Genomic DNA, 20,522 nt, shown 5'->3' with positions numbered 1-20,522 from the left:
CATCCATTCTCAATAACGACAAGAATTGAGTAAAGGACTTTTTAAGTTGCTAAAATTAGTAAAACTTGCGCAGCTGTGTCCCGTCTGTTCTGTGTGCTGTCCTCTGTCGATTTATTATCCTAGCCCGCAATAAACTCGACTGTCGGCATCATGCATACGAACTATCTAAGAAATTCGTTATTTTGTTTACAAATTGGGATTGCTTGCACGTGTAGACTGTTGTTGACCATGACTAATAGGTATACGTTCTATACGTTTTTCTTCTCTCCACTTAACGACAACTCTCTGTAACGCCATAAGTGTCGTTATATTGTATTTACACTGTATTTAGAAATACAGTTCTTGCTTTAATGGCTTTCTCCTTCCGAGGTACTTTCATCTTTAACCACTATCTTAAATCAAAATTATCACTATCATATCAAAACTCACATTACATACATTCACTAAAAATCTCAAACAATATCTTGTCAACTAGTCCAATGATACAGAAAATTTTCTTATCGTGCAAAAGAGTTTATTTATAAATTTGTGTTATATAGAAATCCTAAAATATAGTTAACATGTCAAAAGGTAGAGACTGGCTGCCCACAACCACAACACATGCACTTTATTTTACCTGAATATCCTGTTATTGTGTATAAAAAAGCTTTCTGACTAATAAATTACCACCACATGGTATGGTATGGTTGGACTCATTTTCCGCTCTCAGACTCATAATTGGTCCGTTGTGCGTTAAGTCCTGGCTAATTTAGCCAGCCTAGCTCCTTCCACAAGCACAGAAGTCTCCTGGGCACTTCACAGGCTTGACGGAGCGACCTCACTGGATTTTTGTACGTTGTTTAGCCACAGCCTCGCATTCCAGGACTACGTAGATGACTTTGAATTGGGATGAAGGGCTTTCTGTTGCGCCTATAACAAAAAGATGTTTATTAAGGAGGCAATGGCTCGTTATTGTCCCTATCATTGTTTTGAGATTGGTTGGAAGTCGCCTTGTTACACAATTACCACGACAATAATTTTTTCTCGCTGAAACAATTATAAAGAACTTTCAGCAATGATTTGGTCAAAGCACAGTAATTGTAGTGTCGCATAAAAATTTAACGTAACCATGATAATCGCCATCTTTTGAAATGACAAAGCACTATAAAAAAAAAATACTTTTTAATATTAATGACTATCCTATCGACAACTGAATGGTCGTTAATTTTTAAATCTAGTCGCATTGTCAAATAGAACGACTAGTATAACGTTTCGGACTGATTTAACTAACATTTATAACTCCTGTAGGCTATAGCCTACAGCCTATGTTATAACATAGTTTGATAACATATCATTAAGCACGTTATTGCTCCGACATACCTATACATTATATATTTCTCATCTGTTAGATTACACGAGAACAATTTTTTGGACATATTAAAGAGCAGTAGTTTTACTACTAGTTCGTATTCAATGGTAACGTAAAACTGTACAGATTTGTTTTTTCAGGGCCCTCTTGTGGGTACGCGCAAAGCTAATAATTCACATGCGTACTTAAATATCTTAATTGAGACCTTAGTATTACTTTGGTAAGTAAAAATGTTTCTTTTATGATGTGTCCTACCTTAAAAAAACACTATTAGATGGCGCTACCACTTTTTTGGTCCGGATATTAGATTTTGGTATTTATTTCGTGATCATTTGAAGATTTAGAACGTAGGCTTCTGAGCCTGACACACGCCGTCGACTTTTGGTGCTTAGGCATGCCGGTGACTGAGACTGTTTGTTGCGACCATGACATAATATATTTATTAAGACGAGGCCCAATAGACCATAATATTATTTTTTACTCTAATTAAAATAGAGTAAAAAAAACTGCTAATAGAGTTTATAGTTTATGCATATACCTTAGTACTAAATTTCGACTGAGCCGATTAATAAATCCTCAGAAGTTCATTATAATTTTATTATAACAAGGTTACAACCAAGGCTTTTTTAGATCCTCAATGGAAAGATAGCGTACTTTTGATGTCTAATTAGAATCACGCAATAATTATCAATGGTCATCAGAACCGTAAAACAATTTCTTTGAATTGTCAAGAGCATTTTTTAAAAGCGAATCAACAATGGGTTTTAGTTGACCACATGACTAGTTTTATTATGTTAAAGGATAATAGTAACAAAATATTAAATTTAATGCGTCGATCATAAATTACAATATTTATATAATATGAAATATTTTTAATTGTATGTTGTATATCTATGTATACATTGACATGCTCCAGCCATGACATATATAGCGAGTTATCTGATTGTACAGATACCGGCAAACATCCTGAACAAATGGGAGGCAGCGGGAGTGTGACGTGACGATCGCGTGATTGGTAAATCAGTTGACGTTTGTGTCCCGCGCTGTGTACGATGCGCAAACTTTCCCCCACTCCCTTGTTTAATGCTCAAGAAGCTTGCCGGTATCTGTACATTTGAACTTTCCTCTAACAACCGCCCTCGCTTCTAATTTTTTTTATTCATTCAAAAATGTATCGTTACTACTATTTCTCTATAGCTTTTAGATTTTTGGTTTTTCTCGTACCTTTTACAAATAGATTTAGCTTAACTTAAAGCAATATTGTCTCGCCTCGGTTCTCCACTTCTAAATCACGAATGCGGTAATTCATGTGTTTAAAAAAAGATTTACCGACGCGCCGTCTTCGAAAAATTAATGAAACGTATATAATTTTAATGACTGCATAATTTAACATGCACTTTAAGACCATGTCGAATCATTTGACGTCATTTGTTCAATTGTATAAGTTGTAATTGTAGTATTAGTAGCATTAGTATTAGTTGAGGCAAATTTATTGCTTTAATTGTATTGAATAAGTTTTTTAAATAAAAAAATGAATCTTGGCTGTTATATAATTTTGTATACTTTGACGCGAAGGAAACTTACAATACGTTTTTTTGTCGCTAATATCGAATATTTATGTAGTCTTACGGTTAGTAGCCATGTGGAAATGTTTGTAAGCAACTATATATATTTAAAAAGCATTTACATAATACAAATGTATACCGGCAATTGTTGACTTTGCCGGTCGTATGAGTCATATTACGTTGCAGCACCTCAAAATACCAGAGGATCTGTTTTTCACAAGGCGTCAAATCATTTTAATGAATAAATTAAAAAAAAACAAATGTTGAAAAAAATAAAATTGCACCATATGTCAAGGGAATGTGGTACAGTTGCCAAAATAAATTAAAAAATAATAAATACTAATTTTTTTACAAAAATTGGCGCGTCAGTTACCAAAAAATATTTATGGAATTTCTTTGGTAGCATTTTTGTCAAGTCTCAAGTTTTGTTTAACACCATTATTTTTCTACTTAGTATTATTATTAATTTCGAAGTACTTTTACCTATACTTTATATGTTTTTTGTTCACTCACTTATTACATATAAATTGTATATGCAAATGAGGTTTTTAAAGTTTTTAATTACATTAGTGAAATCTAAAGCTCGTAAGTCCGTTTTCCTTATAAAATTAAAAGCAGTAATTCCCCTGTTCCAAAAACAGTTGTGCACTTATATGTTTATTTAATATAATCTAAGTCTTTTAATAATCCCAATAATATAGTAATGTAGTTTTAACGTATTAAAAATAAATTAGAAATTTGGCTGTCTTGATTCTCGTTCATAAGTGATTATATTTGTACCGTTTAAAACGCGGTTGTGGTTAATATTATCAAATAATATCGTATTCAGAGACGTAACTAAATATAAGGTTAGTATTTTTTTTATTAAGGAGGAAAACCTGATGTAACCTGTGGCGCCGCTCATGGATAGTCACATTGCCAGAACGCAACTGCGTTGCCGACAATATTTGCCGACCCTTTATTAATAATAACATAAACAGTCTCATTTCACCGTATTAAAGTTTTTCAGTTAAACGTTTCTAGTGGTAAATATATTTACATTAAATGTAATAATGAAAATTGAACAATGATTTAGCCATTCATACTTGTTTCTTTATAATAGCTACTATATGGATAATATGATTATATGTTTTCTAAACAATATGCAACGCTTTAGTATAATTGAAAATAAATTGTATTTTGCTTGCTGACTGTTTATACAAATAACAGTACTTGTTTGGCAAGTCCGGGGTATTCCCAACAGCTTGCTAACCGTGATAGCGAAAAAACTGGATTGCATATAGGTAATTCTAATAATGCATGTAGTAGGGATGTGTGTAATACTAAAATATCAAAAATTATTATCATAATTTTAAGATCTTCCGTGGCCCGAGGACCATTGAATATCGGCAAATGTCGAGAGTCTTACATTCTTTTTATTTTTATATTATTTTTTAGAATTGTATTCTAACTAGGAATGTGAAATTGATGTAGTGTGGCTGAATAAATGTTTTTTTTTCTTTTCTTTCATACGTTGTCTGCCTTGCGATTCATTCACCATTATAGCAAAATTTATTTGCCCTGTAAATCCCATTGATTGGTGCAAATTGGAGGAACGCTTAAGGTTCAGATACGGACACACTAGGTTATATAAAAATAACTATATATTCTTTAGATTCAGAGCAGTGTTGACAAAGTGGCTTCATTGGCTGTAGGTTCGAACCCCAGCTGTCGCAATGGAATTACAGTCAAAACTGTTTCAAACGACATCGTTTAGAACATACATACCGGTTGAATTGACCAAAATCAAAGGTCCCGGTTGAATTGATTGGTAATCAATAGGTAAATTAGGTTCTTTTATGGGAAAAGAGATCTTTTTCTTTAATAAAATCCCAGTCTCTTTTATCTCTGCCTTTTAATAAATTAAAGACGTATTAAAGTAAAGCTGTGTATAAAGCTTACTTCAAAGTTAATGATTATGTATTTGATAAAATGGCCTGGGACTTGTACTAGACAGGCTACTTGTAATTAATTTGCGATATTTGTTTTAAATAAGTGTTATGATGATTTGATATTTTAAAAAAGTATCGAGAGTTTTGTACTCCGGCATTTTCTCTCTGCGTACACCCTCTGTCTTCTTTGCCGATGAGTAGGGTTGCCTACGATACAAATTTAATGACGTGGAATAATTGATATCTGTATCTTATATACCATAATAATCATATTTTTTATTCATAACAACGTCATCGGCTGTGTTTTTACGACCAAATATCAGTAGTCCCTTCGATGTCGTTGTAATAGATTTTGACTGTAGCTGTCTATGTGCACATTTGCCTTTCGCTTGTACAGTGAAGGAAACACCGTGAGGAAACTGGTATGATTTATTTATTCATTTGGGAAACAAACAGATACATCTCTAAAAGTATAAGTCAGAAAAGAAATATAAACATAAAATTAAAGCATTGGAAATATCCACAAAAAGTTTCACTGATAAAAAAATAAGATATAAAGCAAAACAAAACATGACATGACAGCAGAACAAAATATTTACGTAGACAATACAATACAAAGTTTATAAATCAGTAGAACGACAGATATACTAGTTGCCAAAATAAGAAGAAAGATACAAGGTTTACTACTCGAATAGTTGTTTTAACCTATTCTTAAATGAAGCAGTAGAGGAGTGCGAAAAAAGATGTTTTGGACCCAAACAGTCGACTGCGTGTCACAGGAGCAGGAACAGAAGGCTGATATAAAAAAAAACCCATTAGAAAAAACAACAGATAAAAAAATCTAAGGCCTGATCCAAAGATTGTAATGTCACTGGTTTTTCTACAACGGCCTACAATTCTACAATGAATTTAATTGACTCAAAAGTTATATTTGTATAACAATCATGTAATAACTTATAATTAATAACCTATAATATAAAATCTACATTGTTGCATTATTATACACTTGTCCCAACTCTAGTATCTACATTAATGTCTCTTGTAAACACGATAAAAAAAATCAATGGCGATACAACCTTTATAGGTCTAGACCTCAGATTTCTGTATATGTTTCATGACCATTTGTTAATCTTATACGCAAGAAGGTGATCAGCCTTCTGTGCACGCATGCACGCCGTCGACTTTTTTTTTAATTTCAGGCAAGCCCGTTTCCTCACGGTGTTTTAATTCACCGTTCGAGCGCAGTCTATTGGAGCGCAGCCGGAGCTGGGACCTCCGACCTCAGGGTTGAGAGTCGCATGCTGAAGCCACTAGGCCAACATTGCTCTATCAATACAATAAACCCTAACATAATGAATTAAAATATATCTATTTACAATTCAAGTTATATTTAGTTTAAAGAGATTGAATAAACTTAACCTTGAACCTCGGGTTGTCTGTATTTCCCGTAAAGGACTTCTTAAATATTCTCCATAAAAATCTCTTGGTTTTCTAATCTCTGTACGATTCGGTACGATTATATAGTTTCATTTGTGTTACTCATACTTTTGTGTCCGCGGAATAAATATTTTTACTGTTTTCTTCACTTTGTATACATAGTATACTGCACCTGAAGCCTGAGAATTTTCGATAACACAAAATGGAGATACATCACGTTCTAACTTCCGTACGTGTAATCGCCTCTGTTACTCAGCCACGCATTTGTTTTATAGCTAGGATAATGGGTACATATTTCGAGAACAAAATAAACAACGTAAAAATAAAAGTATCTCAAGTATTTTCTCCAACGCGTTTTTTTACTTATTCAATAAAAATGTATTTATAAATTGGTTTGTACGACTGTTGAATAACGTATAAAGAGGCCCACGAACAAAACTTGAATTATCGACTTACCTACAACTACTTTTCTCTGATATTTTTTTAAAGTTTTGATGTAATAATAAAATTATAAAATCGTGTCCTTGTAGCTTCGTCTTATCGCCCTAGATATTTGTTTTCTCTTTTTAAACAATTCGGAATTGGGTTTTTAGATTAATATTAACATAAAAATAGTATTTGTAAATAAAAGAGTTTTTTTTTCTATATCTCTGTCAAAATGTATATGGCTACTAAATTAACAGATTATTGATAATAATTTTTTCCTCCATCACACCATAATCATTATCAACAACCTTGTATTATTTCGAAATATATATTAAATTCGAAAATGAAGCCTATCAAAGTATATTTACAATTTACGATTTTTTTCCATACAAATGGATCAAGGCAGCCAAAACTGTATATTTTAAATTTGTAAGTATAACTCAATAGTTTTTATAATTATATCTAATTGTTTAAACAAATTTGTGACGCAAATGTTAAATTGTTTCAATTTATTTACACTGCACTTTAACGGCGTGATATAATACATTCATTCAAGAATTCCTTATTTCGTTTGATCAGTATCACTAACTTACATTATGTAGTGTTTCCCAACATGTTTATGTCCCACCTAAGCCTTTCTAAGATCTTAAGCTCCAACACATAATTTTTAATTAAAAAAAATGAAATTGTTTACTTAATAAACTTAAAAATTAAAACCTATTAAGAAGAAATTACTAGAAATTTTTGTGTATCACAGTAAATATTCAAAACATATAATATAAACCCAAATTCAAATTCCAAATAATTTTAATAAACTTTTGCATAGCCCCATTGTGGGGCACAATGAGAAACTTTCCGCTTTGTCTTACGTTATAGATTTTCTTTTGCCTTTGGTGCCAGAAGATGCAGTTCTTGTCTGATATTGGTAAATTAGCTATATATAATTGAAAAAAAAAACACTCAAAATGAAATAATTTAATCTATTTATGTTAATTCTAGATAGCTCATACACGACTAATTACATAGAAAACAACTCATTAATTGCAATTTTATTAGTAAATTCAAAATTAAATATATAATTTGATTTATTAAATTTCGAGTTCAAACGCAATTTGAACAAAAAAACACAACAAGTTAAAAGTTTTAATTTTCGCTACGTTAATTTAAGTACATATTTAGATCTATCGCTAAAAATGTTTACCTAAAACTATAGATTTGTGCGGCGCCCGCGCAGTGTAAGAGACACAGTCGCGCATAGATGACTGTTGATCAGTGTTTATAAAATGAATATTATAATTTCAAAATTGATGTGGAAAAATGGAAGTCGGATTAATCAGTATCTCTTCGCTGTTATAAGTAAGTATTTTTTGCCTAATATTGGATCGTTTTTGGTATCATTATTGAATTAATTATATTAATTATGAAAAATGTCATTATGTCAAAGAAATTGAGGGTAGGTTTGATAAATCTGATAGGCTAATAGTAGAATAATAAACATAAAAAAATACAAATTTATTAACATTAATTATATATATGTGAACATGTTTGTTTGCTTTCGGTTCTGTAACAAAAAATTAAAAATACACTGACTTTAGAATCCTCTTCGACTAATTAATTGTGTGTAAAAACAAAACTACGTTCAGATTCCGTAAATAATAAATGATTATTTTAAAACGTTAAATTACACCTAAAGAAGACACCGAATTGAATCACTCAAAAGTTGTTTACAATTTATATAATAACATATATAATAATACCTGTAACAAATGCTTATTAAAAGCAATTAAAATAAATCATAATAGGTTATAATTACCATTGGCGTTACAGCTTATTAGGCCTGGGCCTCAGATTTCTGAAGCTGATTGCCGTTTTTATCCTGACATAGGCCATCTATGTCTATGAAACGTGTAGAAGGCTCATCTGATGTAAATGATACCGCCGCCCATGAACACCGGCCGGCCTATTAAGAATTGGTACGCTCTTTTCTTGAAGTAAATCGAATTGGTTCGGAAATACTTCAGCTGCAGGCAGCTGGTTATACATAGTGGTGTGGCACGGCAAAAATTGCCTTAAAAACGCTCTGTTGTGGAACAACGGACGTCAAGGTGATACGAGTACACATGTTAAACATAAAAAAACCTCCATAATACACGAATAAAAACAAAACGAGCAACAGAATATAACATTTAAACTTATGACAACTGATTTTCCAAGCAATTTAGCTACGAATTACGAATGTATGTAGTCACATCAGCCAATGCGTAAAGCCCACACAAAATATGAATATTGTTCATCGATGATTTTTTGTAGTGTGCCAAAATAGTCAATTTGGAAATCAAATTGTGTTTACTGCTGTGGTGAAAACAGATAACAAAGTTAAAACAATGCAATTGGACGTTTTTTTTAATATTATGTCAATAGTCTCTTTATGTAATTCCAAGTAAAAACTTTTTTTTATTAACAAGAGGTAGTTAATCCTATTCTGTGGGAGTCCTACACGATGTCGGGTTAAAAAAATATCTAGTGTTGTTGCCCATTCTTCTCGGTAGAACTTCATCTTCCCTAGGTGAGGATAAGTAAAATAATACGGTACAAATTTACTCAGAGAAGCGCCAATTCACAAGAATTGCATTATTTAGAATAAGTTATAAAAAGGTTAAGGTTTTAAGTTTTCTTGTTTTGTGTATTTAGTTTAATTTTTATATTAATAAGTTTTCTATTGTATTACTAATAAGTTACTGTTAAAATAGGTAATAAGTATTATGGGCTGTAAAACGTACAACACAAAAGTCTATATTTTATAATTATATTTTATGGTCAGTTATGGTTTTTTGTTATATTAATTTATGTTAGTAGTATTATGTTATTTGTTTATAAAATATATGTATATGATATAGCATTATATACATATTATTTCTATAAATGTATATTATTTAAAGAGCGGTAAATTTCAATATTATATTTCCTAATATGAGATCATAAACATAATAATAACCTAATTAGTCCAATAGAAAGTTGCTTTTGTGTTTAAAACTAGATAATTTTTCATCAAAACCACATTCTTAGTCATATCACGAGTATCATCCTACTTATGTTAATTTTACTAAAGAAAATTCACAAACCCACCTTTCTTGTATATATTATATCTAGTACTAGGATAGCAATATCAAGTTACAAACTTCATCATTTTTAAACTGACCTCGCAGTACCCCGGGAATAGCCATAGTGAATATCGTAAAGCGGCAAAACTTTGACCATGGCACAAGTTTTCACAAACATTTAATTGTTACTGTTATTTCAATAAATAATTAAAGATACCGTACAAATCAAAATCAGACAATTTCTAATCAAGTTTATAATCCTATTCATAGCAATTTAAGCTTTGACTTTGACTCTTCTGACGCGAAATCTGCACTTGTCCATAGCTGTGTAACATTGTAGTTATACAACAGTTGGTCTACTTCTCAGTTTGCATTAGGGCTTTCTAGTTACATAAACCGTTAGAATATGTAATGAATTAAACGGAACTTTTCTCAAAATAACATTTATTAATAAAACCCCTGTGATGGACCACAGATCATACACGATCATCGCAGTATAATCAACGACAATTAAGTTGTCTTTGGTAATAATTTAAGTCGTCATACATTTCGTGATACAGCCTAGTTGTCTAATTAAATTGTATCAATCAACTATTTATGGGTAATTTCGTAGTTAGCTTTATCATTTTCCCCAGTGATTATGCTGTATTACTCCTAATGTATTCGATAATATATGAATGAAATGAACTCAAAGGATTATATAACACTTGAATAAGACTATTATTTAGGGACAATATTTTTACGTCTATGTAAAAAATATGAATACAGCCTGTTTTCGAAATTTAAAGGCATAGACCACATAACTCCAATTTCTACTATACATACCTCATACTCTACATACCTCACTGCCTTTACTCTCATACTCGCCGGTTATGGGTGTTCTTGACTCGGTTTCGAAGAATAAGCCCTTATTCCCCTTATAACCTTGCAAATATATAGTCTGGCCATAAATACTGTTATATAAAAACTTTTTTTTAACTTTTTATTTATTTTGAATTTGGAACACGTACCGTACACGTACGTTCATTATTTAAAAAAACCTTTTTTTGATTTTGCCGCATTTGACATATTCATTATTAAATAAAATTAAATATGACGTGTTCATTATTAAATTACAATATGGAGTAGGGTGTTAAAGAAAAGAAGATTGCAGTTATCGCCTTGAACAAAGTGGGTATGTAGCCGTCGGTCATATTCCAGACACTTCAAAAGCTTAGTCTCAGCCGTATGTTCGTATATCGTACTATTAACAGATATATACAACAACACTTCGTCTGTCGTAGACCAGAAACGATACCGTGGACTTTCCAGCATTCAGATTCTGCACGAATTACCCAAGCCTGACTTGGCTTATTACCAACGTTCCGGACTTTATAAGAGCTGAAGACTCGCCCTTATCTAGCCCGGACTTCAACCCTTAAGACTTCAATTTATGGTCAGTTTTGGAGGGAATGGCCAGCTCTAAAAGACACGGCCACTTTGAGTCTCTTAATAAATCTTTAGAGTAACATTGTCGACATTACATTAAAGGCCTGTAAAAAAGCCAAAGGTGGCCATTTCGAATATAATATTTTATTATTTTTTGCTGATACTTTAATAAATATGTAGGTGTAAATTTTAGTAATATCAAAACAAAACCTATGGCTGGACTAGGTATATATACAGATTGCAGATTATTGACGTCGGCCTTCAGCGTGCGGCTTTTATCTCTAAGATCGTAGGTTCGACCCCGGCTGTACACCAATGAACTTTCTTTCTATGTGCGCATTTATCATTCGCTCGAACAGTGAAGGAAAACATCGTGAGGAAACCATTCTTAAACCTAAAACGGTTGTAGGGCCACTGATTTTTTTTGATAAAGTTTGTCGATCTATGTATTTAGCAAGTGTTCTAATGTACCTAGTGAATTTGAATTGAAAATACCTCGGGTGATGGCTTTTTTACATATTTAATACCTTTTATGTTTAAAATATAATCACGTTGATTGCCCTAAACTTTTCTCTAAATCTATATCTCATATACCCTCTATATACCCCATGGGTCCTATCATTTTTGTCCCTCCTTTCAGAAGAACGCGTTTTGGTCAAACCGATATCCAGAATGCTCAAACGCTGCTCCCTGATTCTGCTAGGTTTGAATATTCATCGTTGCTCCCTCACACTTTGATTTCAAGTTTTCAAATCCCTATAGTTTTTTTATCTATTGTTTTTTCTCTCTTCGTTATATTTGCCTATAAGTCGTCTCATTAAATAACAATGTATCAGTGTGCCGAGTGTTGGCAACGTACAACGGTAATGGCTATGTACATTTTATGCAATTTAGTTTATAACGGTGCTGCAAGCTTCAACAAGTTGTTTTTAAAATAATATGATTTCGTATCAAGCAATTAAAATATTCAAAATGAAACGGAAATTAATTCTGTTTTGTATTTACTTCAAAAAGTCTTAGAGTTTGTACTACTTAATTTGTCAATTTTAATTATATTTTTTTACCTACCTCCAATAGCGAACGTTTTGTTAATTGTACTTTATTGTAACAATTAACAAAACGTTCGCATAAATTATATCAATGTTTATTTGGTATCGTATAGCAGCTACACAATTTTATAGATTAAAAACTTAAACTTAACTTTCTAGACCAATGAAGAAGTTTATGGTTTTTTTGATCTGTAAACACCATACTATCAATATTTTTAGATGGTAAAACTTTTAAAGTAATTTTGCAGCAAGAATGAAACACGTGAGCATCGTTCCGTAGAATTGAATATAAAAGGACACAAATGCCATTCGAATAGTATAACATTGTAACAATTGTATGGCAGCTTAACGTTTCAGTTGTCAAAATCGTGTCATTAGTTCTTGCCAGCTAAATAAAACCGTATAAAACATAAAATGTACGAGTCCAGAGTATTTTACGCTTGAATTTAGCATAACAAGTAAGACTTCCCAATTCCGGAATTTGATTTTTCGGACGTTAACCCGGTGCATACATTTTATGTATATTTTATTTCCTTAATATCGTTTGGTTCATTAAAAACAAGACACTTGTTAAAAGATTTTTATATTAAAGGTAATGTAACTACACATTCAGCTGTAATCGAAAAGTTGAGTAACCTTACGGTTCCGAATTTGTAAGAAAATAGTCGCGTGACTAAGCGTGAGCTAATGTCATTCCGATACAAATTTGTTTACGTTAAAGGTTTACAATTGTCGCAAAAGTAGAACACTTTACTGCGATGAATGTAATATTGAACAAATATAAAACTGATTTGAATTAATTATATTAAAGTTACGACGTTCTCAAATCACCATGCTGTAAAAGATAGAATGTGTAATAAATCTGTTAATTTAACAATTATACCTAGACGAAAAAGCTAAATTATGTTTGATTGTTAAATAAAAAAATATATGAGGTCCCGAAAATACAAAAATAATTATTTTCCAGTAACAATACCACTACTAAGTTTCGGCATGGTACAAGGATGGCTGTCACCAATGATATCAGTGCTCCAGTCATCCAATGGCCCCGCGCCAGTGCCATTCACATCATCAGACATATCCTGGATGACATCCGTAACTTACATCACAGCAATCATCTTTGGGGCGCCAATGGGACACCTCACGGACAGATACGGGAGGCGAGCAATGACTTTAATAACTACTCTGTCATTAATTGTGAGTATAGGCCATGTTTTTTGTGCCAAAGTATTGTTGGCCTAGTGCCTTGAGTGTGCGACGGATGATTTTTTAGCTGATTTTGGATTCCACTAGAAACTTATTAAAATAATGTACAAAATTAACGTTTATGTCTGATAATAGAATTTATTACAAATACATATAACATGAAATTGTTTCTTTAAAAATTTGCTTCCCGGGATTGAACTTCTGTTAAACACATCGCGAAGGCTTCATCAAAACAACGCAACATATTTTATGAGTTATTGAAATCACGTACAAATTATAATTCCTTTCCGGTTTGCGGATATTTCCTAGATTCTCATATTTTATTGGTCAAGGCTTGACTATTTATGTGAATAATATAGATGACGATACATAATTATAATTTTTATAGAGATAAGTTTATTTTATAGTTATAAAACTTTGTAGACTTTTTAGATTTTCTTTTTCAATATTCGGCGTACCGCGATCACTTATGACCAAAAAATAAGTTAAATCATCACATAATATACGATAAATACTTGATGTTAAGTGATACTCCATATACAGTTATTATACACCCATGGTTATATTATATATTATGCTCGATATAACAGGGCTCGCGAGTACGTTTGCCGGCTGAATAATCAACATGACAAGCTTTGAAATTTAAAAAAAGCTGAATTTTTCCTAATCTGTGGCACTGTTTTTCCGACGGGAAACGATCACCATTTATTTACAAAAATTGGACTGAACAAAAAATAACAATGGTGGTTTATTGTTTGTTTTTGTGAACAAAAGACAATGTTGTGGAATGTCTTCGCGGAAGATGAAGTTCCTTCCTAATAGCATTAATCTTTTATTTGAACTTGTTTTTTGATCTAGACATTGACCTCTATGAATCCGAAAGTAAATATTCTACTTTTTGTGTACTATTTATTATCAAACTTGTTTTGTTTTTTTACTCGAGTTTTTCTGGGTACTGAATAATTTAAGATTATTGTGTGTATAATCGTATGAAATTATTTATTTTAACTTCATTACATAACTAAGTTAGAAGTACAAGAAGTCCTTAACTAAATTCACAAAGCTTATTAAATAAGAAAATACATTAATTAAAACAAATCATTGCCTTGTCAACAACTTGCCTATTATTAATAAAATAAATATATTTAAACAATATATTCTGATACATAACTGATATTTTCAGATATATTGGCAAATAAAGTTGATCTGCCTGGAACCATGGGCGTTGATACTCGCCCGGGCAGTGGCTGGTATACCCTGCTCGGCCTGCTACATCATCCTGCCAATTTATTTGAAGGAAATCAGTGACATTGATTTGAGAGGTGCCTTGGGTTCTCTGCTTATTCTAAACAGGTAATGTTACATCTATCAGACCTTATAAATGGACTAAGCGCTCTTAAATTTGTTAAAAATACTTAATGGGATTTCAGCAATCGTAGCGAGAGACTGTCAACTTTATATAATTAGATGATTATTTGATCCTATCTTTTTCCGGGAATTTGGTAAATTCAAACTAGATGGTCTCTCAGGCCCAGTGGAAGTTCTCTTGGATTGGATTTTCTCTTATGCCTTATCGTCATACCGGATTGTGTAGAGATGTGTCCCTCTGCATCTTCAACCGCATTTACTATCGCACCAAACAGCAACACAGAGAGTGGTTAAAGGAGTTGTTCGAATTAATACCTGCATCTGAGTTAACTAAATAATGTAATGTAATACTAAATTCCATCCGTATAACCACGACGTTCCACAACTAAGCGTTTTTTAAAGCAGTTTTTGCGCACACCACCACTATGTGGAACCGAAACACCTACCCACTGGAGTATTTTCGAACAGATTAGACTTAGGTTCTTTCAAGAAAAGAGTCTACCAATACTTTAAAGGCCGGCAACGCACTCGCCAGCCCCACTATTCAGAGTGTCATGGGCGGCGATATCACGTAACATAGATGAGCCTCCTGTTCCATGAAAATGCGTTAGAAGGTGATTTTCCTTTCGTTGATTCCCAATGAAATATGGTTCACATAAGGTTTTATGTGAGGGACTTTAAAGACAAGTCGATAAGTGGCATACCAAGTCGAATCATGATAACCTAAATACCTTAATAATAAAATATCGTTATTCGTTATTCAAAAACTTTTTGGCTGTACTAAATTTAACTTTTTGATTTCGAAATAACTTTGTCTAAGTTTTGCTGGCGGATTTAAAATATTATTGATATAAGAACACTGACGATGCTTTGATATACTATTTTTTTATATAAATTTTAATATGTCGTAATTATTACCATATTAATCTGTTTCAACAATGTCTTAATGTAGAGCTTTTTAATTCAATTTAAATTTATTTGGCAACCAAGGCCTGCATTGTGCGGCGTAGAAGAATTAACATAAATAAGATATTATGATAATTACATTTTTTAACTTTGACACGAAATAAATATTTAATTATCTGCCATATTATTCATATATATTTTTGCGTATTCTACCGTCTATGAGGAATCGAGGACACATTATTTTAGGTAACAACATATTTTGGTATTTGAGATTTTCATAAATACTATTGTCAGTAGTTCGATATCGAAATCGTTTAAAGTTATTAATATCATTCTTACCATTTAGCACGTCATGTTCTTTTGGGTTTGATATTTTAGAAACCTTCTTTACTATAATAGGGTATTGCCCAAGGTTTACTCTTAGTGCCTATATTCTTTAATGTTTATATCAATGAGTATAATTTTGAAATTTACAGAAACATTGGATATTTAATGAGCTACGTGCTCGCTGATCTTTTGGACATTACTACAATGCTATGGATAGGTTTCTTGGTACCTACAGTCGTGTTCTTCATATTTTTTGTTATGCCAGAGACTCCCGAGTTCCTTGTGAAGCAAGGAAAAGTTGACGTGAGTATTATATGTTAATCGTTTTTTTTGGATCTTTAATAGTAATACTCTTATAATCCGTTTTTAGTCGTGAGACATAAAAACTATGTGAATATTATATTAGAATATCTTGTTACGTAATACAAATTTAGAAGCATTCTTTTTTTACTGACGTTCATGTATATTGTGTTATAAATGATGCCTGATGAATGAAGATTTAATTTTTTATTCATATTGTGATTACCCTACCTAATTAGTGTTCGTTAGTCATACATATGTTTAAGAAATCTACAATTTGATTCAAAAAACAGAATTCACTAGGAATTCACTAAAACTTCAATTTAATAAAACAGTACATAGCTAATCAATTAGAATAACATCGGAACAACCACCTACTTTAACCACATTATTTTACAGGAAGCGAAGTCAGTACTTGCATGGCTTCGTGGTGTTCCTGTTACTGACCGTTCCGTTGAGCAAGACATTGACACTATTGTTAAAGTTGAGAAACAAACTAAAGCTGAACAAAAATCTGTTTGGAAAATTATATGTAAGTTGTTAAAGATTTCCATAAACGAGCCTATCATAGCCTGATTCTTGGTTCAAAGAATAAGGGAAAAAAACTGTGGCTTTTCTTAATACATTTCTAGCTTTAGATATTTGAATAGCTTGGATTCTACAGAGTTAAAATAATAATTTTTCGAGAATATTTTAGAGATGAGATGGAGAACAAAACTTTAAACTACTATTTTCTTTAAAGCCCTGACATCTGAGGTTGATAAACATCGCCAAAGCCAATGCCATTGACGGCTACCGACACGTTTATAGTTAGTTTATTAGTATAGTTTAGCCCCGGGATTCAAAGTTGAAACCTTTTATCATACATCAGACATAGGTCTCAATAATTTATTTTACTACAATGCTTTCAGGGAAGGACAGGCCTACGTTCAAAGCCTTCATCATCACGCTGGTTATCAAAATCACACAACAGTTCGACGGCTACCTCATTGTTCTCATATACGCTGGTTTCGTTACTGAAAAAGCCGCTGAATCCATCACCTTCAAGCTGACTCCTAACAAACAAGTAATGATGATTGGTCTGGTGCAATTATTTGGATCTATAGTTGCTACTTGCATTGTTGAACGGACTGGAAGAAAGGTAAACAAGTTCTTCTTATAACCAGGTTTTAGTTATGACCAGGTTTTTGAAGCTGCCTGAGCCTGATTTGGTCAGACCAACTGGTCTACCGAACCCGACATCTTTGCTCTTGCCATTACCAGTTTGTTGACAATATTAGGTTCTCTCCTGGCAATATGACCAAAGTAGTTAAGACCTAAGTTTAGGTTCTATACGTATTGAGTGTATTCAAGCATGTATTTATTGTATTAATTACGTTTTACGCTAATAAGTAGTACATAAAATCGAGAACCTTGTAGATATTGTGAGGCAAATCAGGCGCATTTTTGAAGCCATAAGTTGTACGGCGTCAAATAAACGATTTTTTAAATGCTTTTTTTTCCTCCTAAAATTTATTTAAAGTTGGGTTAAAGAATATATTGTAGATATTTAACCAAAATGTTATTCATTTTTTTATTATATTTTAACATGACCGATTAGAATTATTGAATGAATAATAACTTACACCAAGACTAGAGGTATGAGTCCCATATGCCAAAATTTGATTTTGACACACGGAAGTTGCAGAGCGAAGTCGACTTGACCTTGGAAGTTATCTTAACCCTAGTGACGTCATCACCATAATTAAAAGAATTCTTTAAATATCCGATGAATCTATCTTGGAATTATAGTATCTAAACTGAATTAAATCGCTCTGATTAAGTGGTAAGCTTGTTTTCTAAAGCATTATTTAACTTTTTCAGCTACTACTAGTCTCCACATCATTCGCTGTTGGTGTTGGTATGCTGATTCTGTCAGCGTGGTTCTATTTCACTGGTTTGGGGAGCTGGTTGCCTGGCTGGGTCCCCGTGGTGGCTATGTGTGTGTGTATCTTCGCTGATGCGGCTGGATTCCAACCAATATCGTACATTATTATCACCGATTTGTTCACATTTCAAGTAAGTTCATTAATAATATTTATTTACGACAACGACGCTGATCTATTTTCCCCTTTAGCTATATATGTTTAGCCGAACGGCATGTAAGTACATAGGGACTTGGATATACATTGTATACATCTAAAAAAATCGTTCGAATTACATTTTAAAACAAAGAAATCAAAACACCTTTATTCGTTAATTGATTTTTGTTTTATTTTATTAAATATATGTTAACAATATACACTATATACTAAAATTATGATAGTATAATGGTTTAACTCGATGATTTTAATCTAAATCTAAATTCTATGTCGAGAGTAGTGTTGGCCTAGTGGCTTTAGCGTACGAATCTTATCCCTAAGGTTATGTTTCTGTGCACCAATAGACTTTATTGCCTATGTGCGCATATAACATTCGCTCGAACGGTGAAGCGGAGAAACCCAAAATTCGATATAATTTTAAATAAATAAAATTCGTCATGAAATTTATAATTTGAACCTTATTATTCATATGAATAAAAAATAAATTAGACTCATCAAGAACAGAAATTGTACCCTTTTAATGGTTCGTCTCTTTCTCACAAATGCTGTTTACGCTGTGATGAAAAGAGACAAATGCTTTAGTAACAGTTCAGTAGTTTAGACTATACTTGTCAAATTAATAAACAGATTATTGCAACCAACTTTCACTTCGTGTGTTCAACATAATAATGTTCACTTTCCTTTTGTTATACAATCCTAGTACTTTCCGTTAAATATATCTTTATCGTTATTTATTAGTTAGATCTTGTTAATTTAGATTTATTTATTTGGCCTTTGTTTCATGTGAGCTTTTTGAGGGTTTCGGCTCCCCATAATAATGCTTTAACGTTGGACCTTCTAACTTTTTTCTATTAAAATTTGAACTTAGGATTGTCAATAGACTGTTCAGTTATATAAGCCAGGCTTTTATAGTTATTAGAATTGATTAAATTGTATTATTACAGCTTCGTGGGACTGTGTCATCATTTGCAAACATCTGCGCGAAACTCAGCAATTTCATTCAAACGAAGTGGTTCACGATGGTCTGCGAACTAATCAGCATACATTGGACCTTCCTCTTCTTTGCTATTGTATCATTTTCCGCCTGTATTTATACTGTAATAGCTTTTCCAGAAACGAGGCATAAATCTGTTGAAGAAATATATGCGAAGTTAGAAAAGAAAAAAGAGCGCGCTGAGGTCGCATAGATCATCTTTCATAAATAGTATTTTTTATCCTTTTCACTCTCGTGTCACATTCCATAAATATGTATGACAAAACAATCTTCAACTAGTGTTCGTATTTACATGAAGTTAAGATGCTAATCACTTAACTTACTGTAACGAAAACTATGCCGTTTATAGTAAACTAAAGCAAAACGTACAAAGTCCAAATTTCATTCGGTACATAACTCACAGAAGTTGAAGATTTTTCAAACGGTTTTAACTCTTACGATCTACGCGATAGTTTTCGTTTCATTCGATGTTGGACTACTAACGTTATCAGATAAAATAATAATTAACTTGACATATTACTATACCAGGTTAGCATGAACTCAAGACTGGTAAAATATTATTTAGGATAATTGTGCATAATTTAACAGAATTTAAAATGATATATCTTGATAGTGGTCAAATAATAGTTATGGCACTATTGATTCTGCATTCGTGACAAATATTGTAATTAATGTTGTAAGAGTGTAAAAAATCTAGACCTCTGTAACATCAAAACTAGTAATTCTAACGTACCCTACCTTGTACCCTATGTTTAGTGCTACGAAAATCCATACCAGTGAGCAAACTTTGCTTGGCCCGGTACAAAATATCAAAGCCGTATCAGAGAAGACAATATCCAAACAACAAATATTAAATTTAAAAATTCAACTTTTATTTGAATTTGAGCTAACTAAAACCGAAGACTCATATTTTAATGCGTTCCTTGTCATTTTTACCATGAAAGGCGGATCTAGCATTTGCCTTTTGGTCACTTACTGGGCTAAAAAGTTCGTAGGCCCCTTAAAAAAAACTCTTTTTTTTAATGGTTTTTTTTTAGAATTATAGCGATCATATT

General features: G+C 32.2%; 1 protein-coding gene across 1 annotated transcript; it reads left to right on the top strand.

Moving 5' to 3' along the window:
• Positions 1-7,942: 7,942 nt before the first annotated feature.
• LOC123714595 (facilitated trehalose transporter Tret1-like) lies at positions 7,943-20,333 on the top strand. The gene is made up of 8 exons (XM_045668932.1): positions 7,943-8,063; positions 13,253-13,482; positions 14,675-14,844; positions 16,242-16,395; positions 16,792-16,924; positions 17,304-17,533; positions 18,256-18,450; positions 19,418-20,333. The coding sequence occupies exons 1-8, from the start codon at positions 7,991-7,993 to the stop codon at positions 19,658-19,660; spliced, it is 1,428 nt and encodes a 475-aa protein (XP_045524888.1). The 5' UTR covers positions 7,943-7,990; the 3' UTR covers positions 19,661-20,333.
• The last annotated feature ends 189 nt before the right edge of the window (positions 20,334-20,522 follow it).

Source organism: Pieris brassicae, chromosome 9, assembly GCF_905147105.1.
Source record: "Pieris brassicae chromosome 9, ilPieBrab1.1, whole genome shotgun sequence".
Lineage (NCBI taxonomy): Eukaryota > Metazoa > Arthropoda > Insecta > Lepidoptera > Pieridae > Pieris > Pieris brassicae.
This window is presented reverse-complemented; position numbering and strand designations above follow the sequence as displayed.

Bases quoted from the DNA above. Each gene is read 5' to 3' on its own strand.
- LOC123714595 (XM_045668932.1), top strand. From the start codon at position 7,991: ATGAATATTATAATTTCAAAATTGATGTGGAAAAATGGAAGTCGGATT. The intron at 14,845-16,241 runs GTAATGTTACAT...TGAAATTTACAG, and splicing joins TCTCTGCTTATTCTAAACAG to AAACATTGGATATTTAATGA. The intron at 16,396-16,791 runs GTGAGTATTATA...ATTATTTTACAG, and splicing joins TGAAGCAAGGAAAAGTTGAC to GAAGCGAAGTCAGTACTTGC.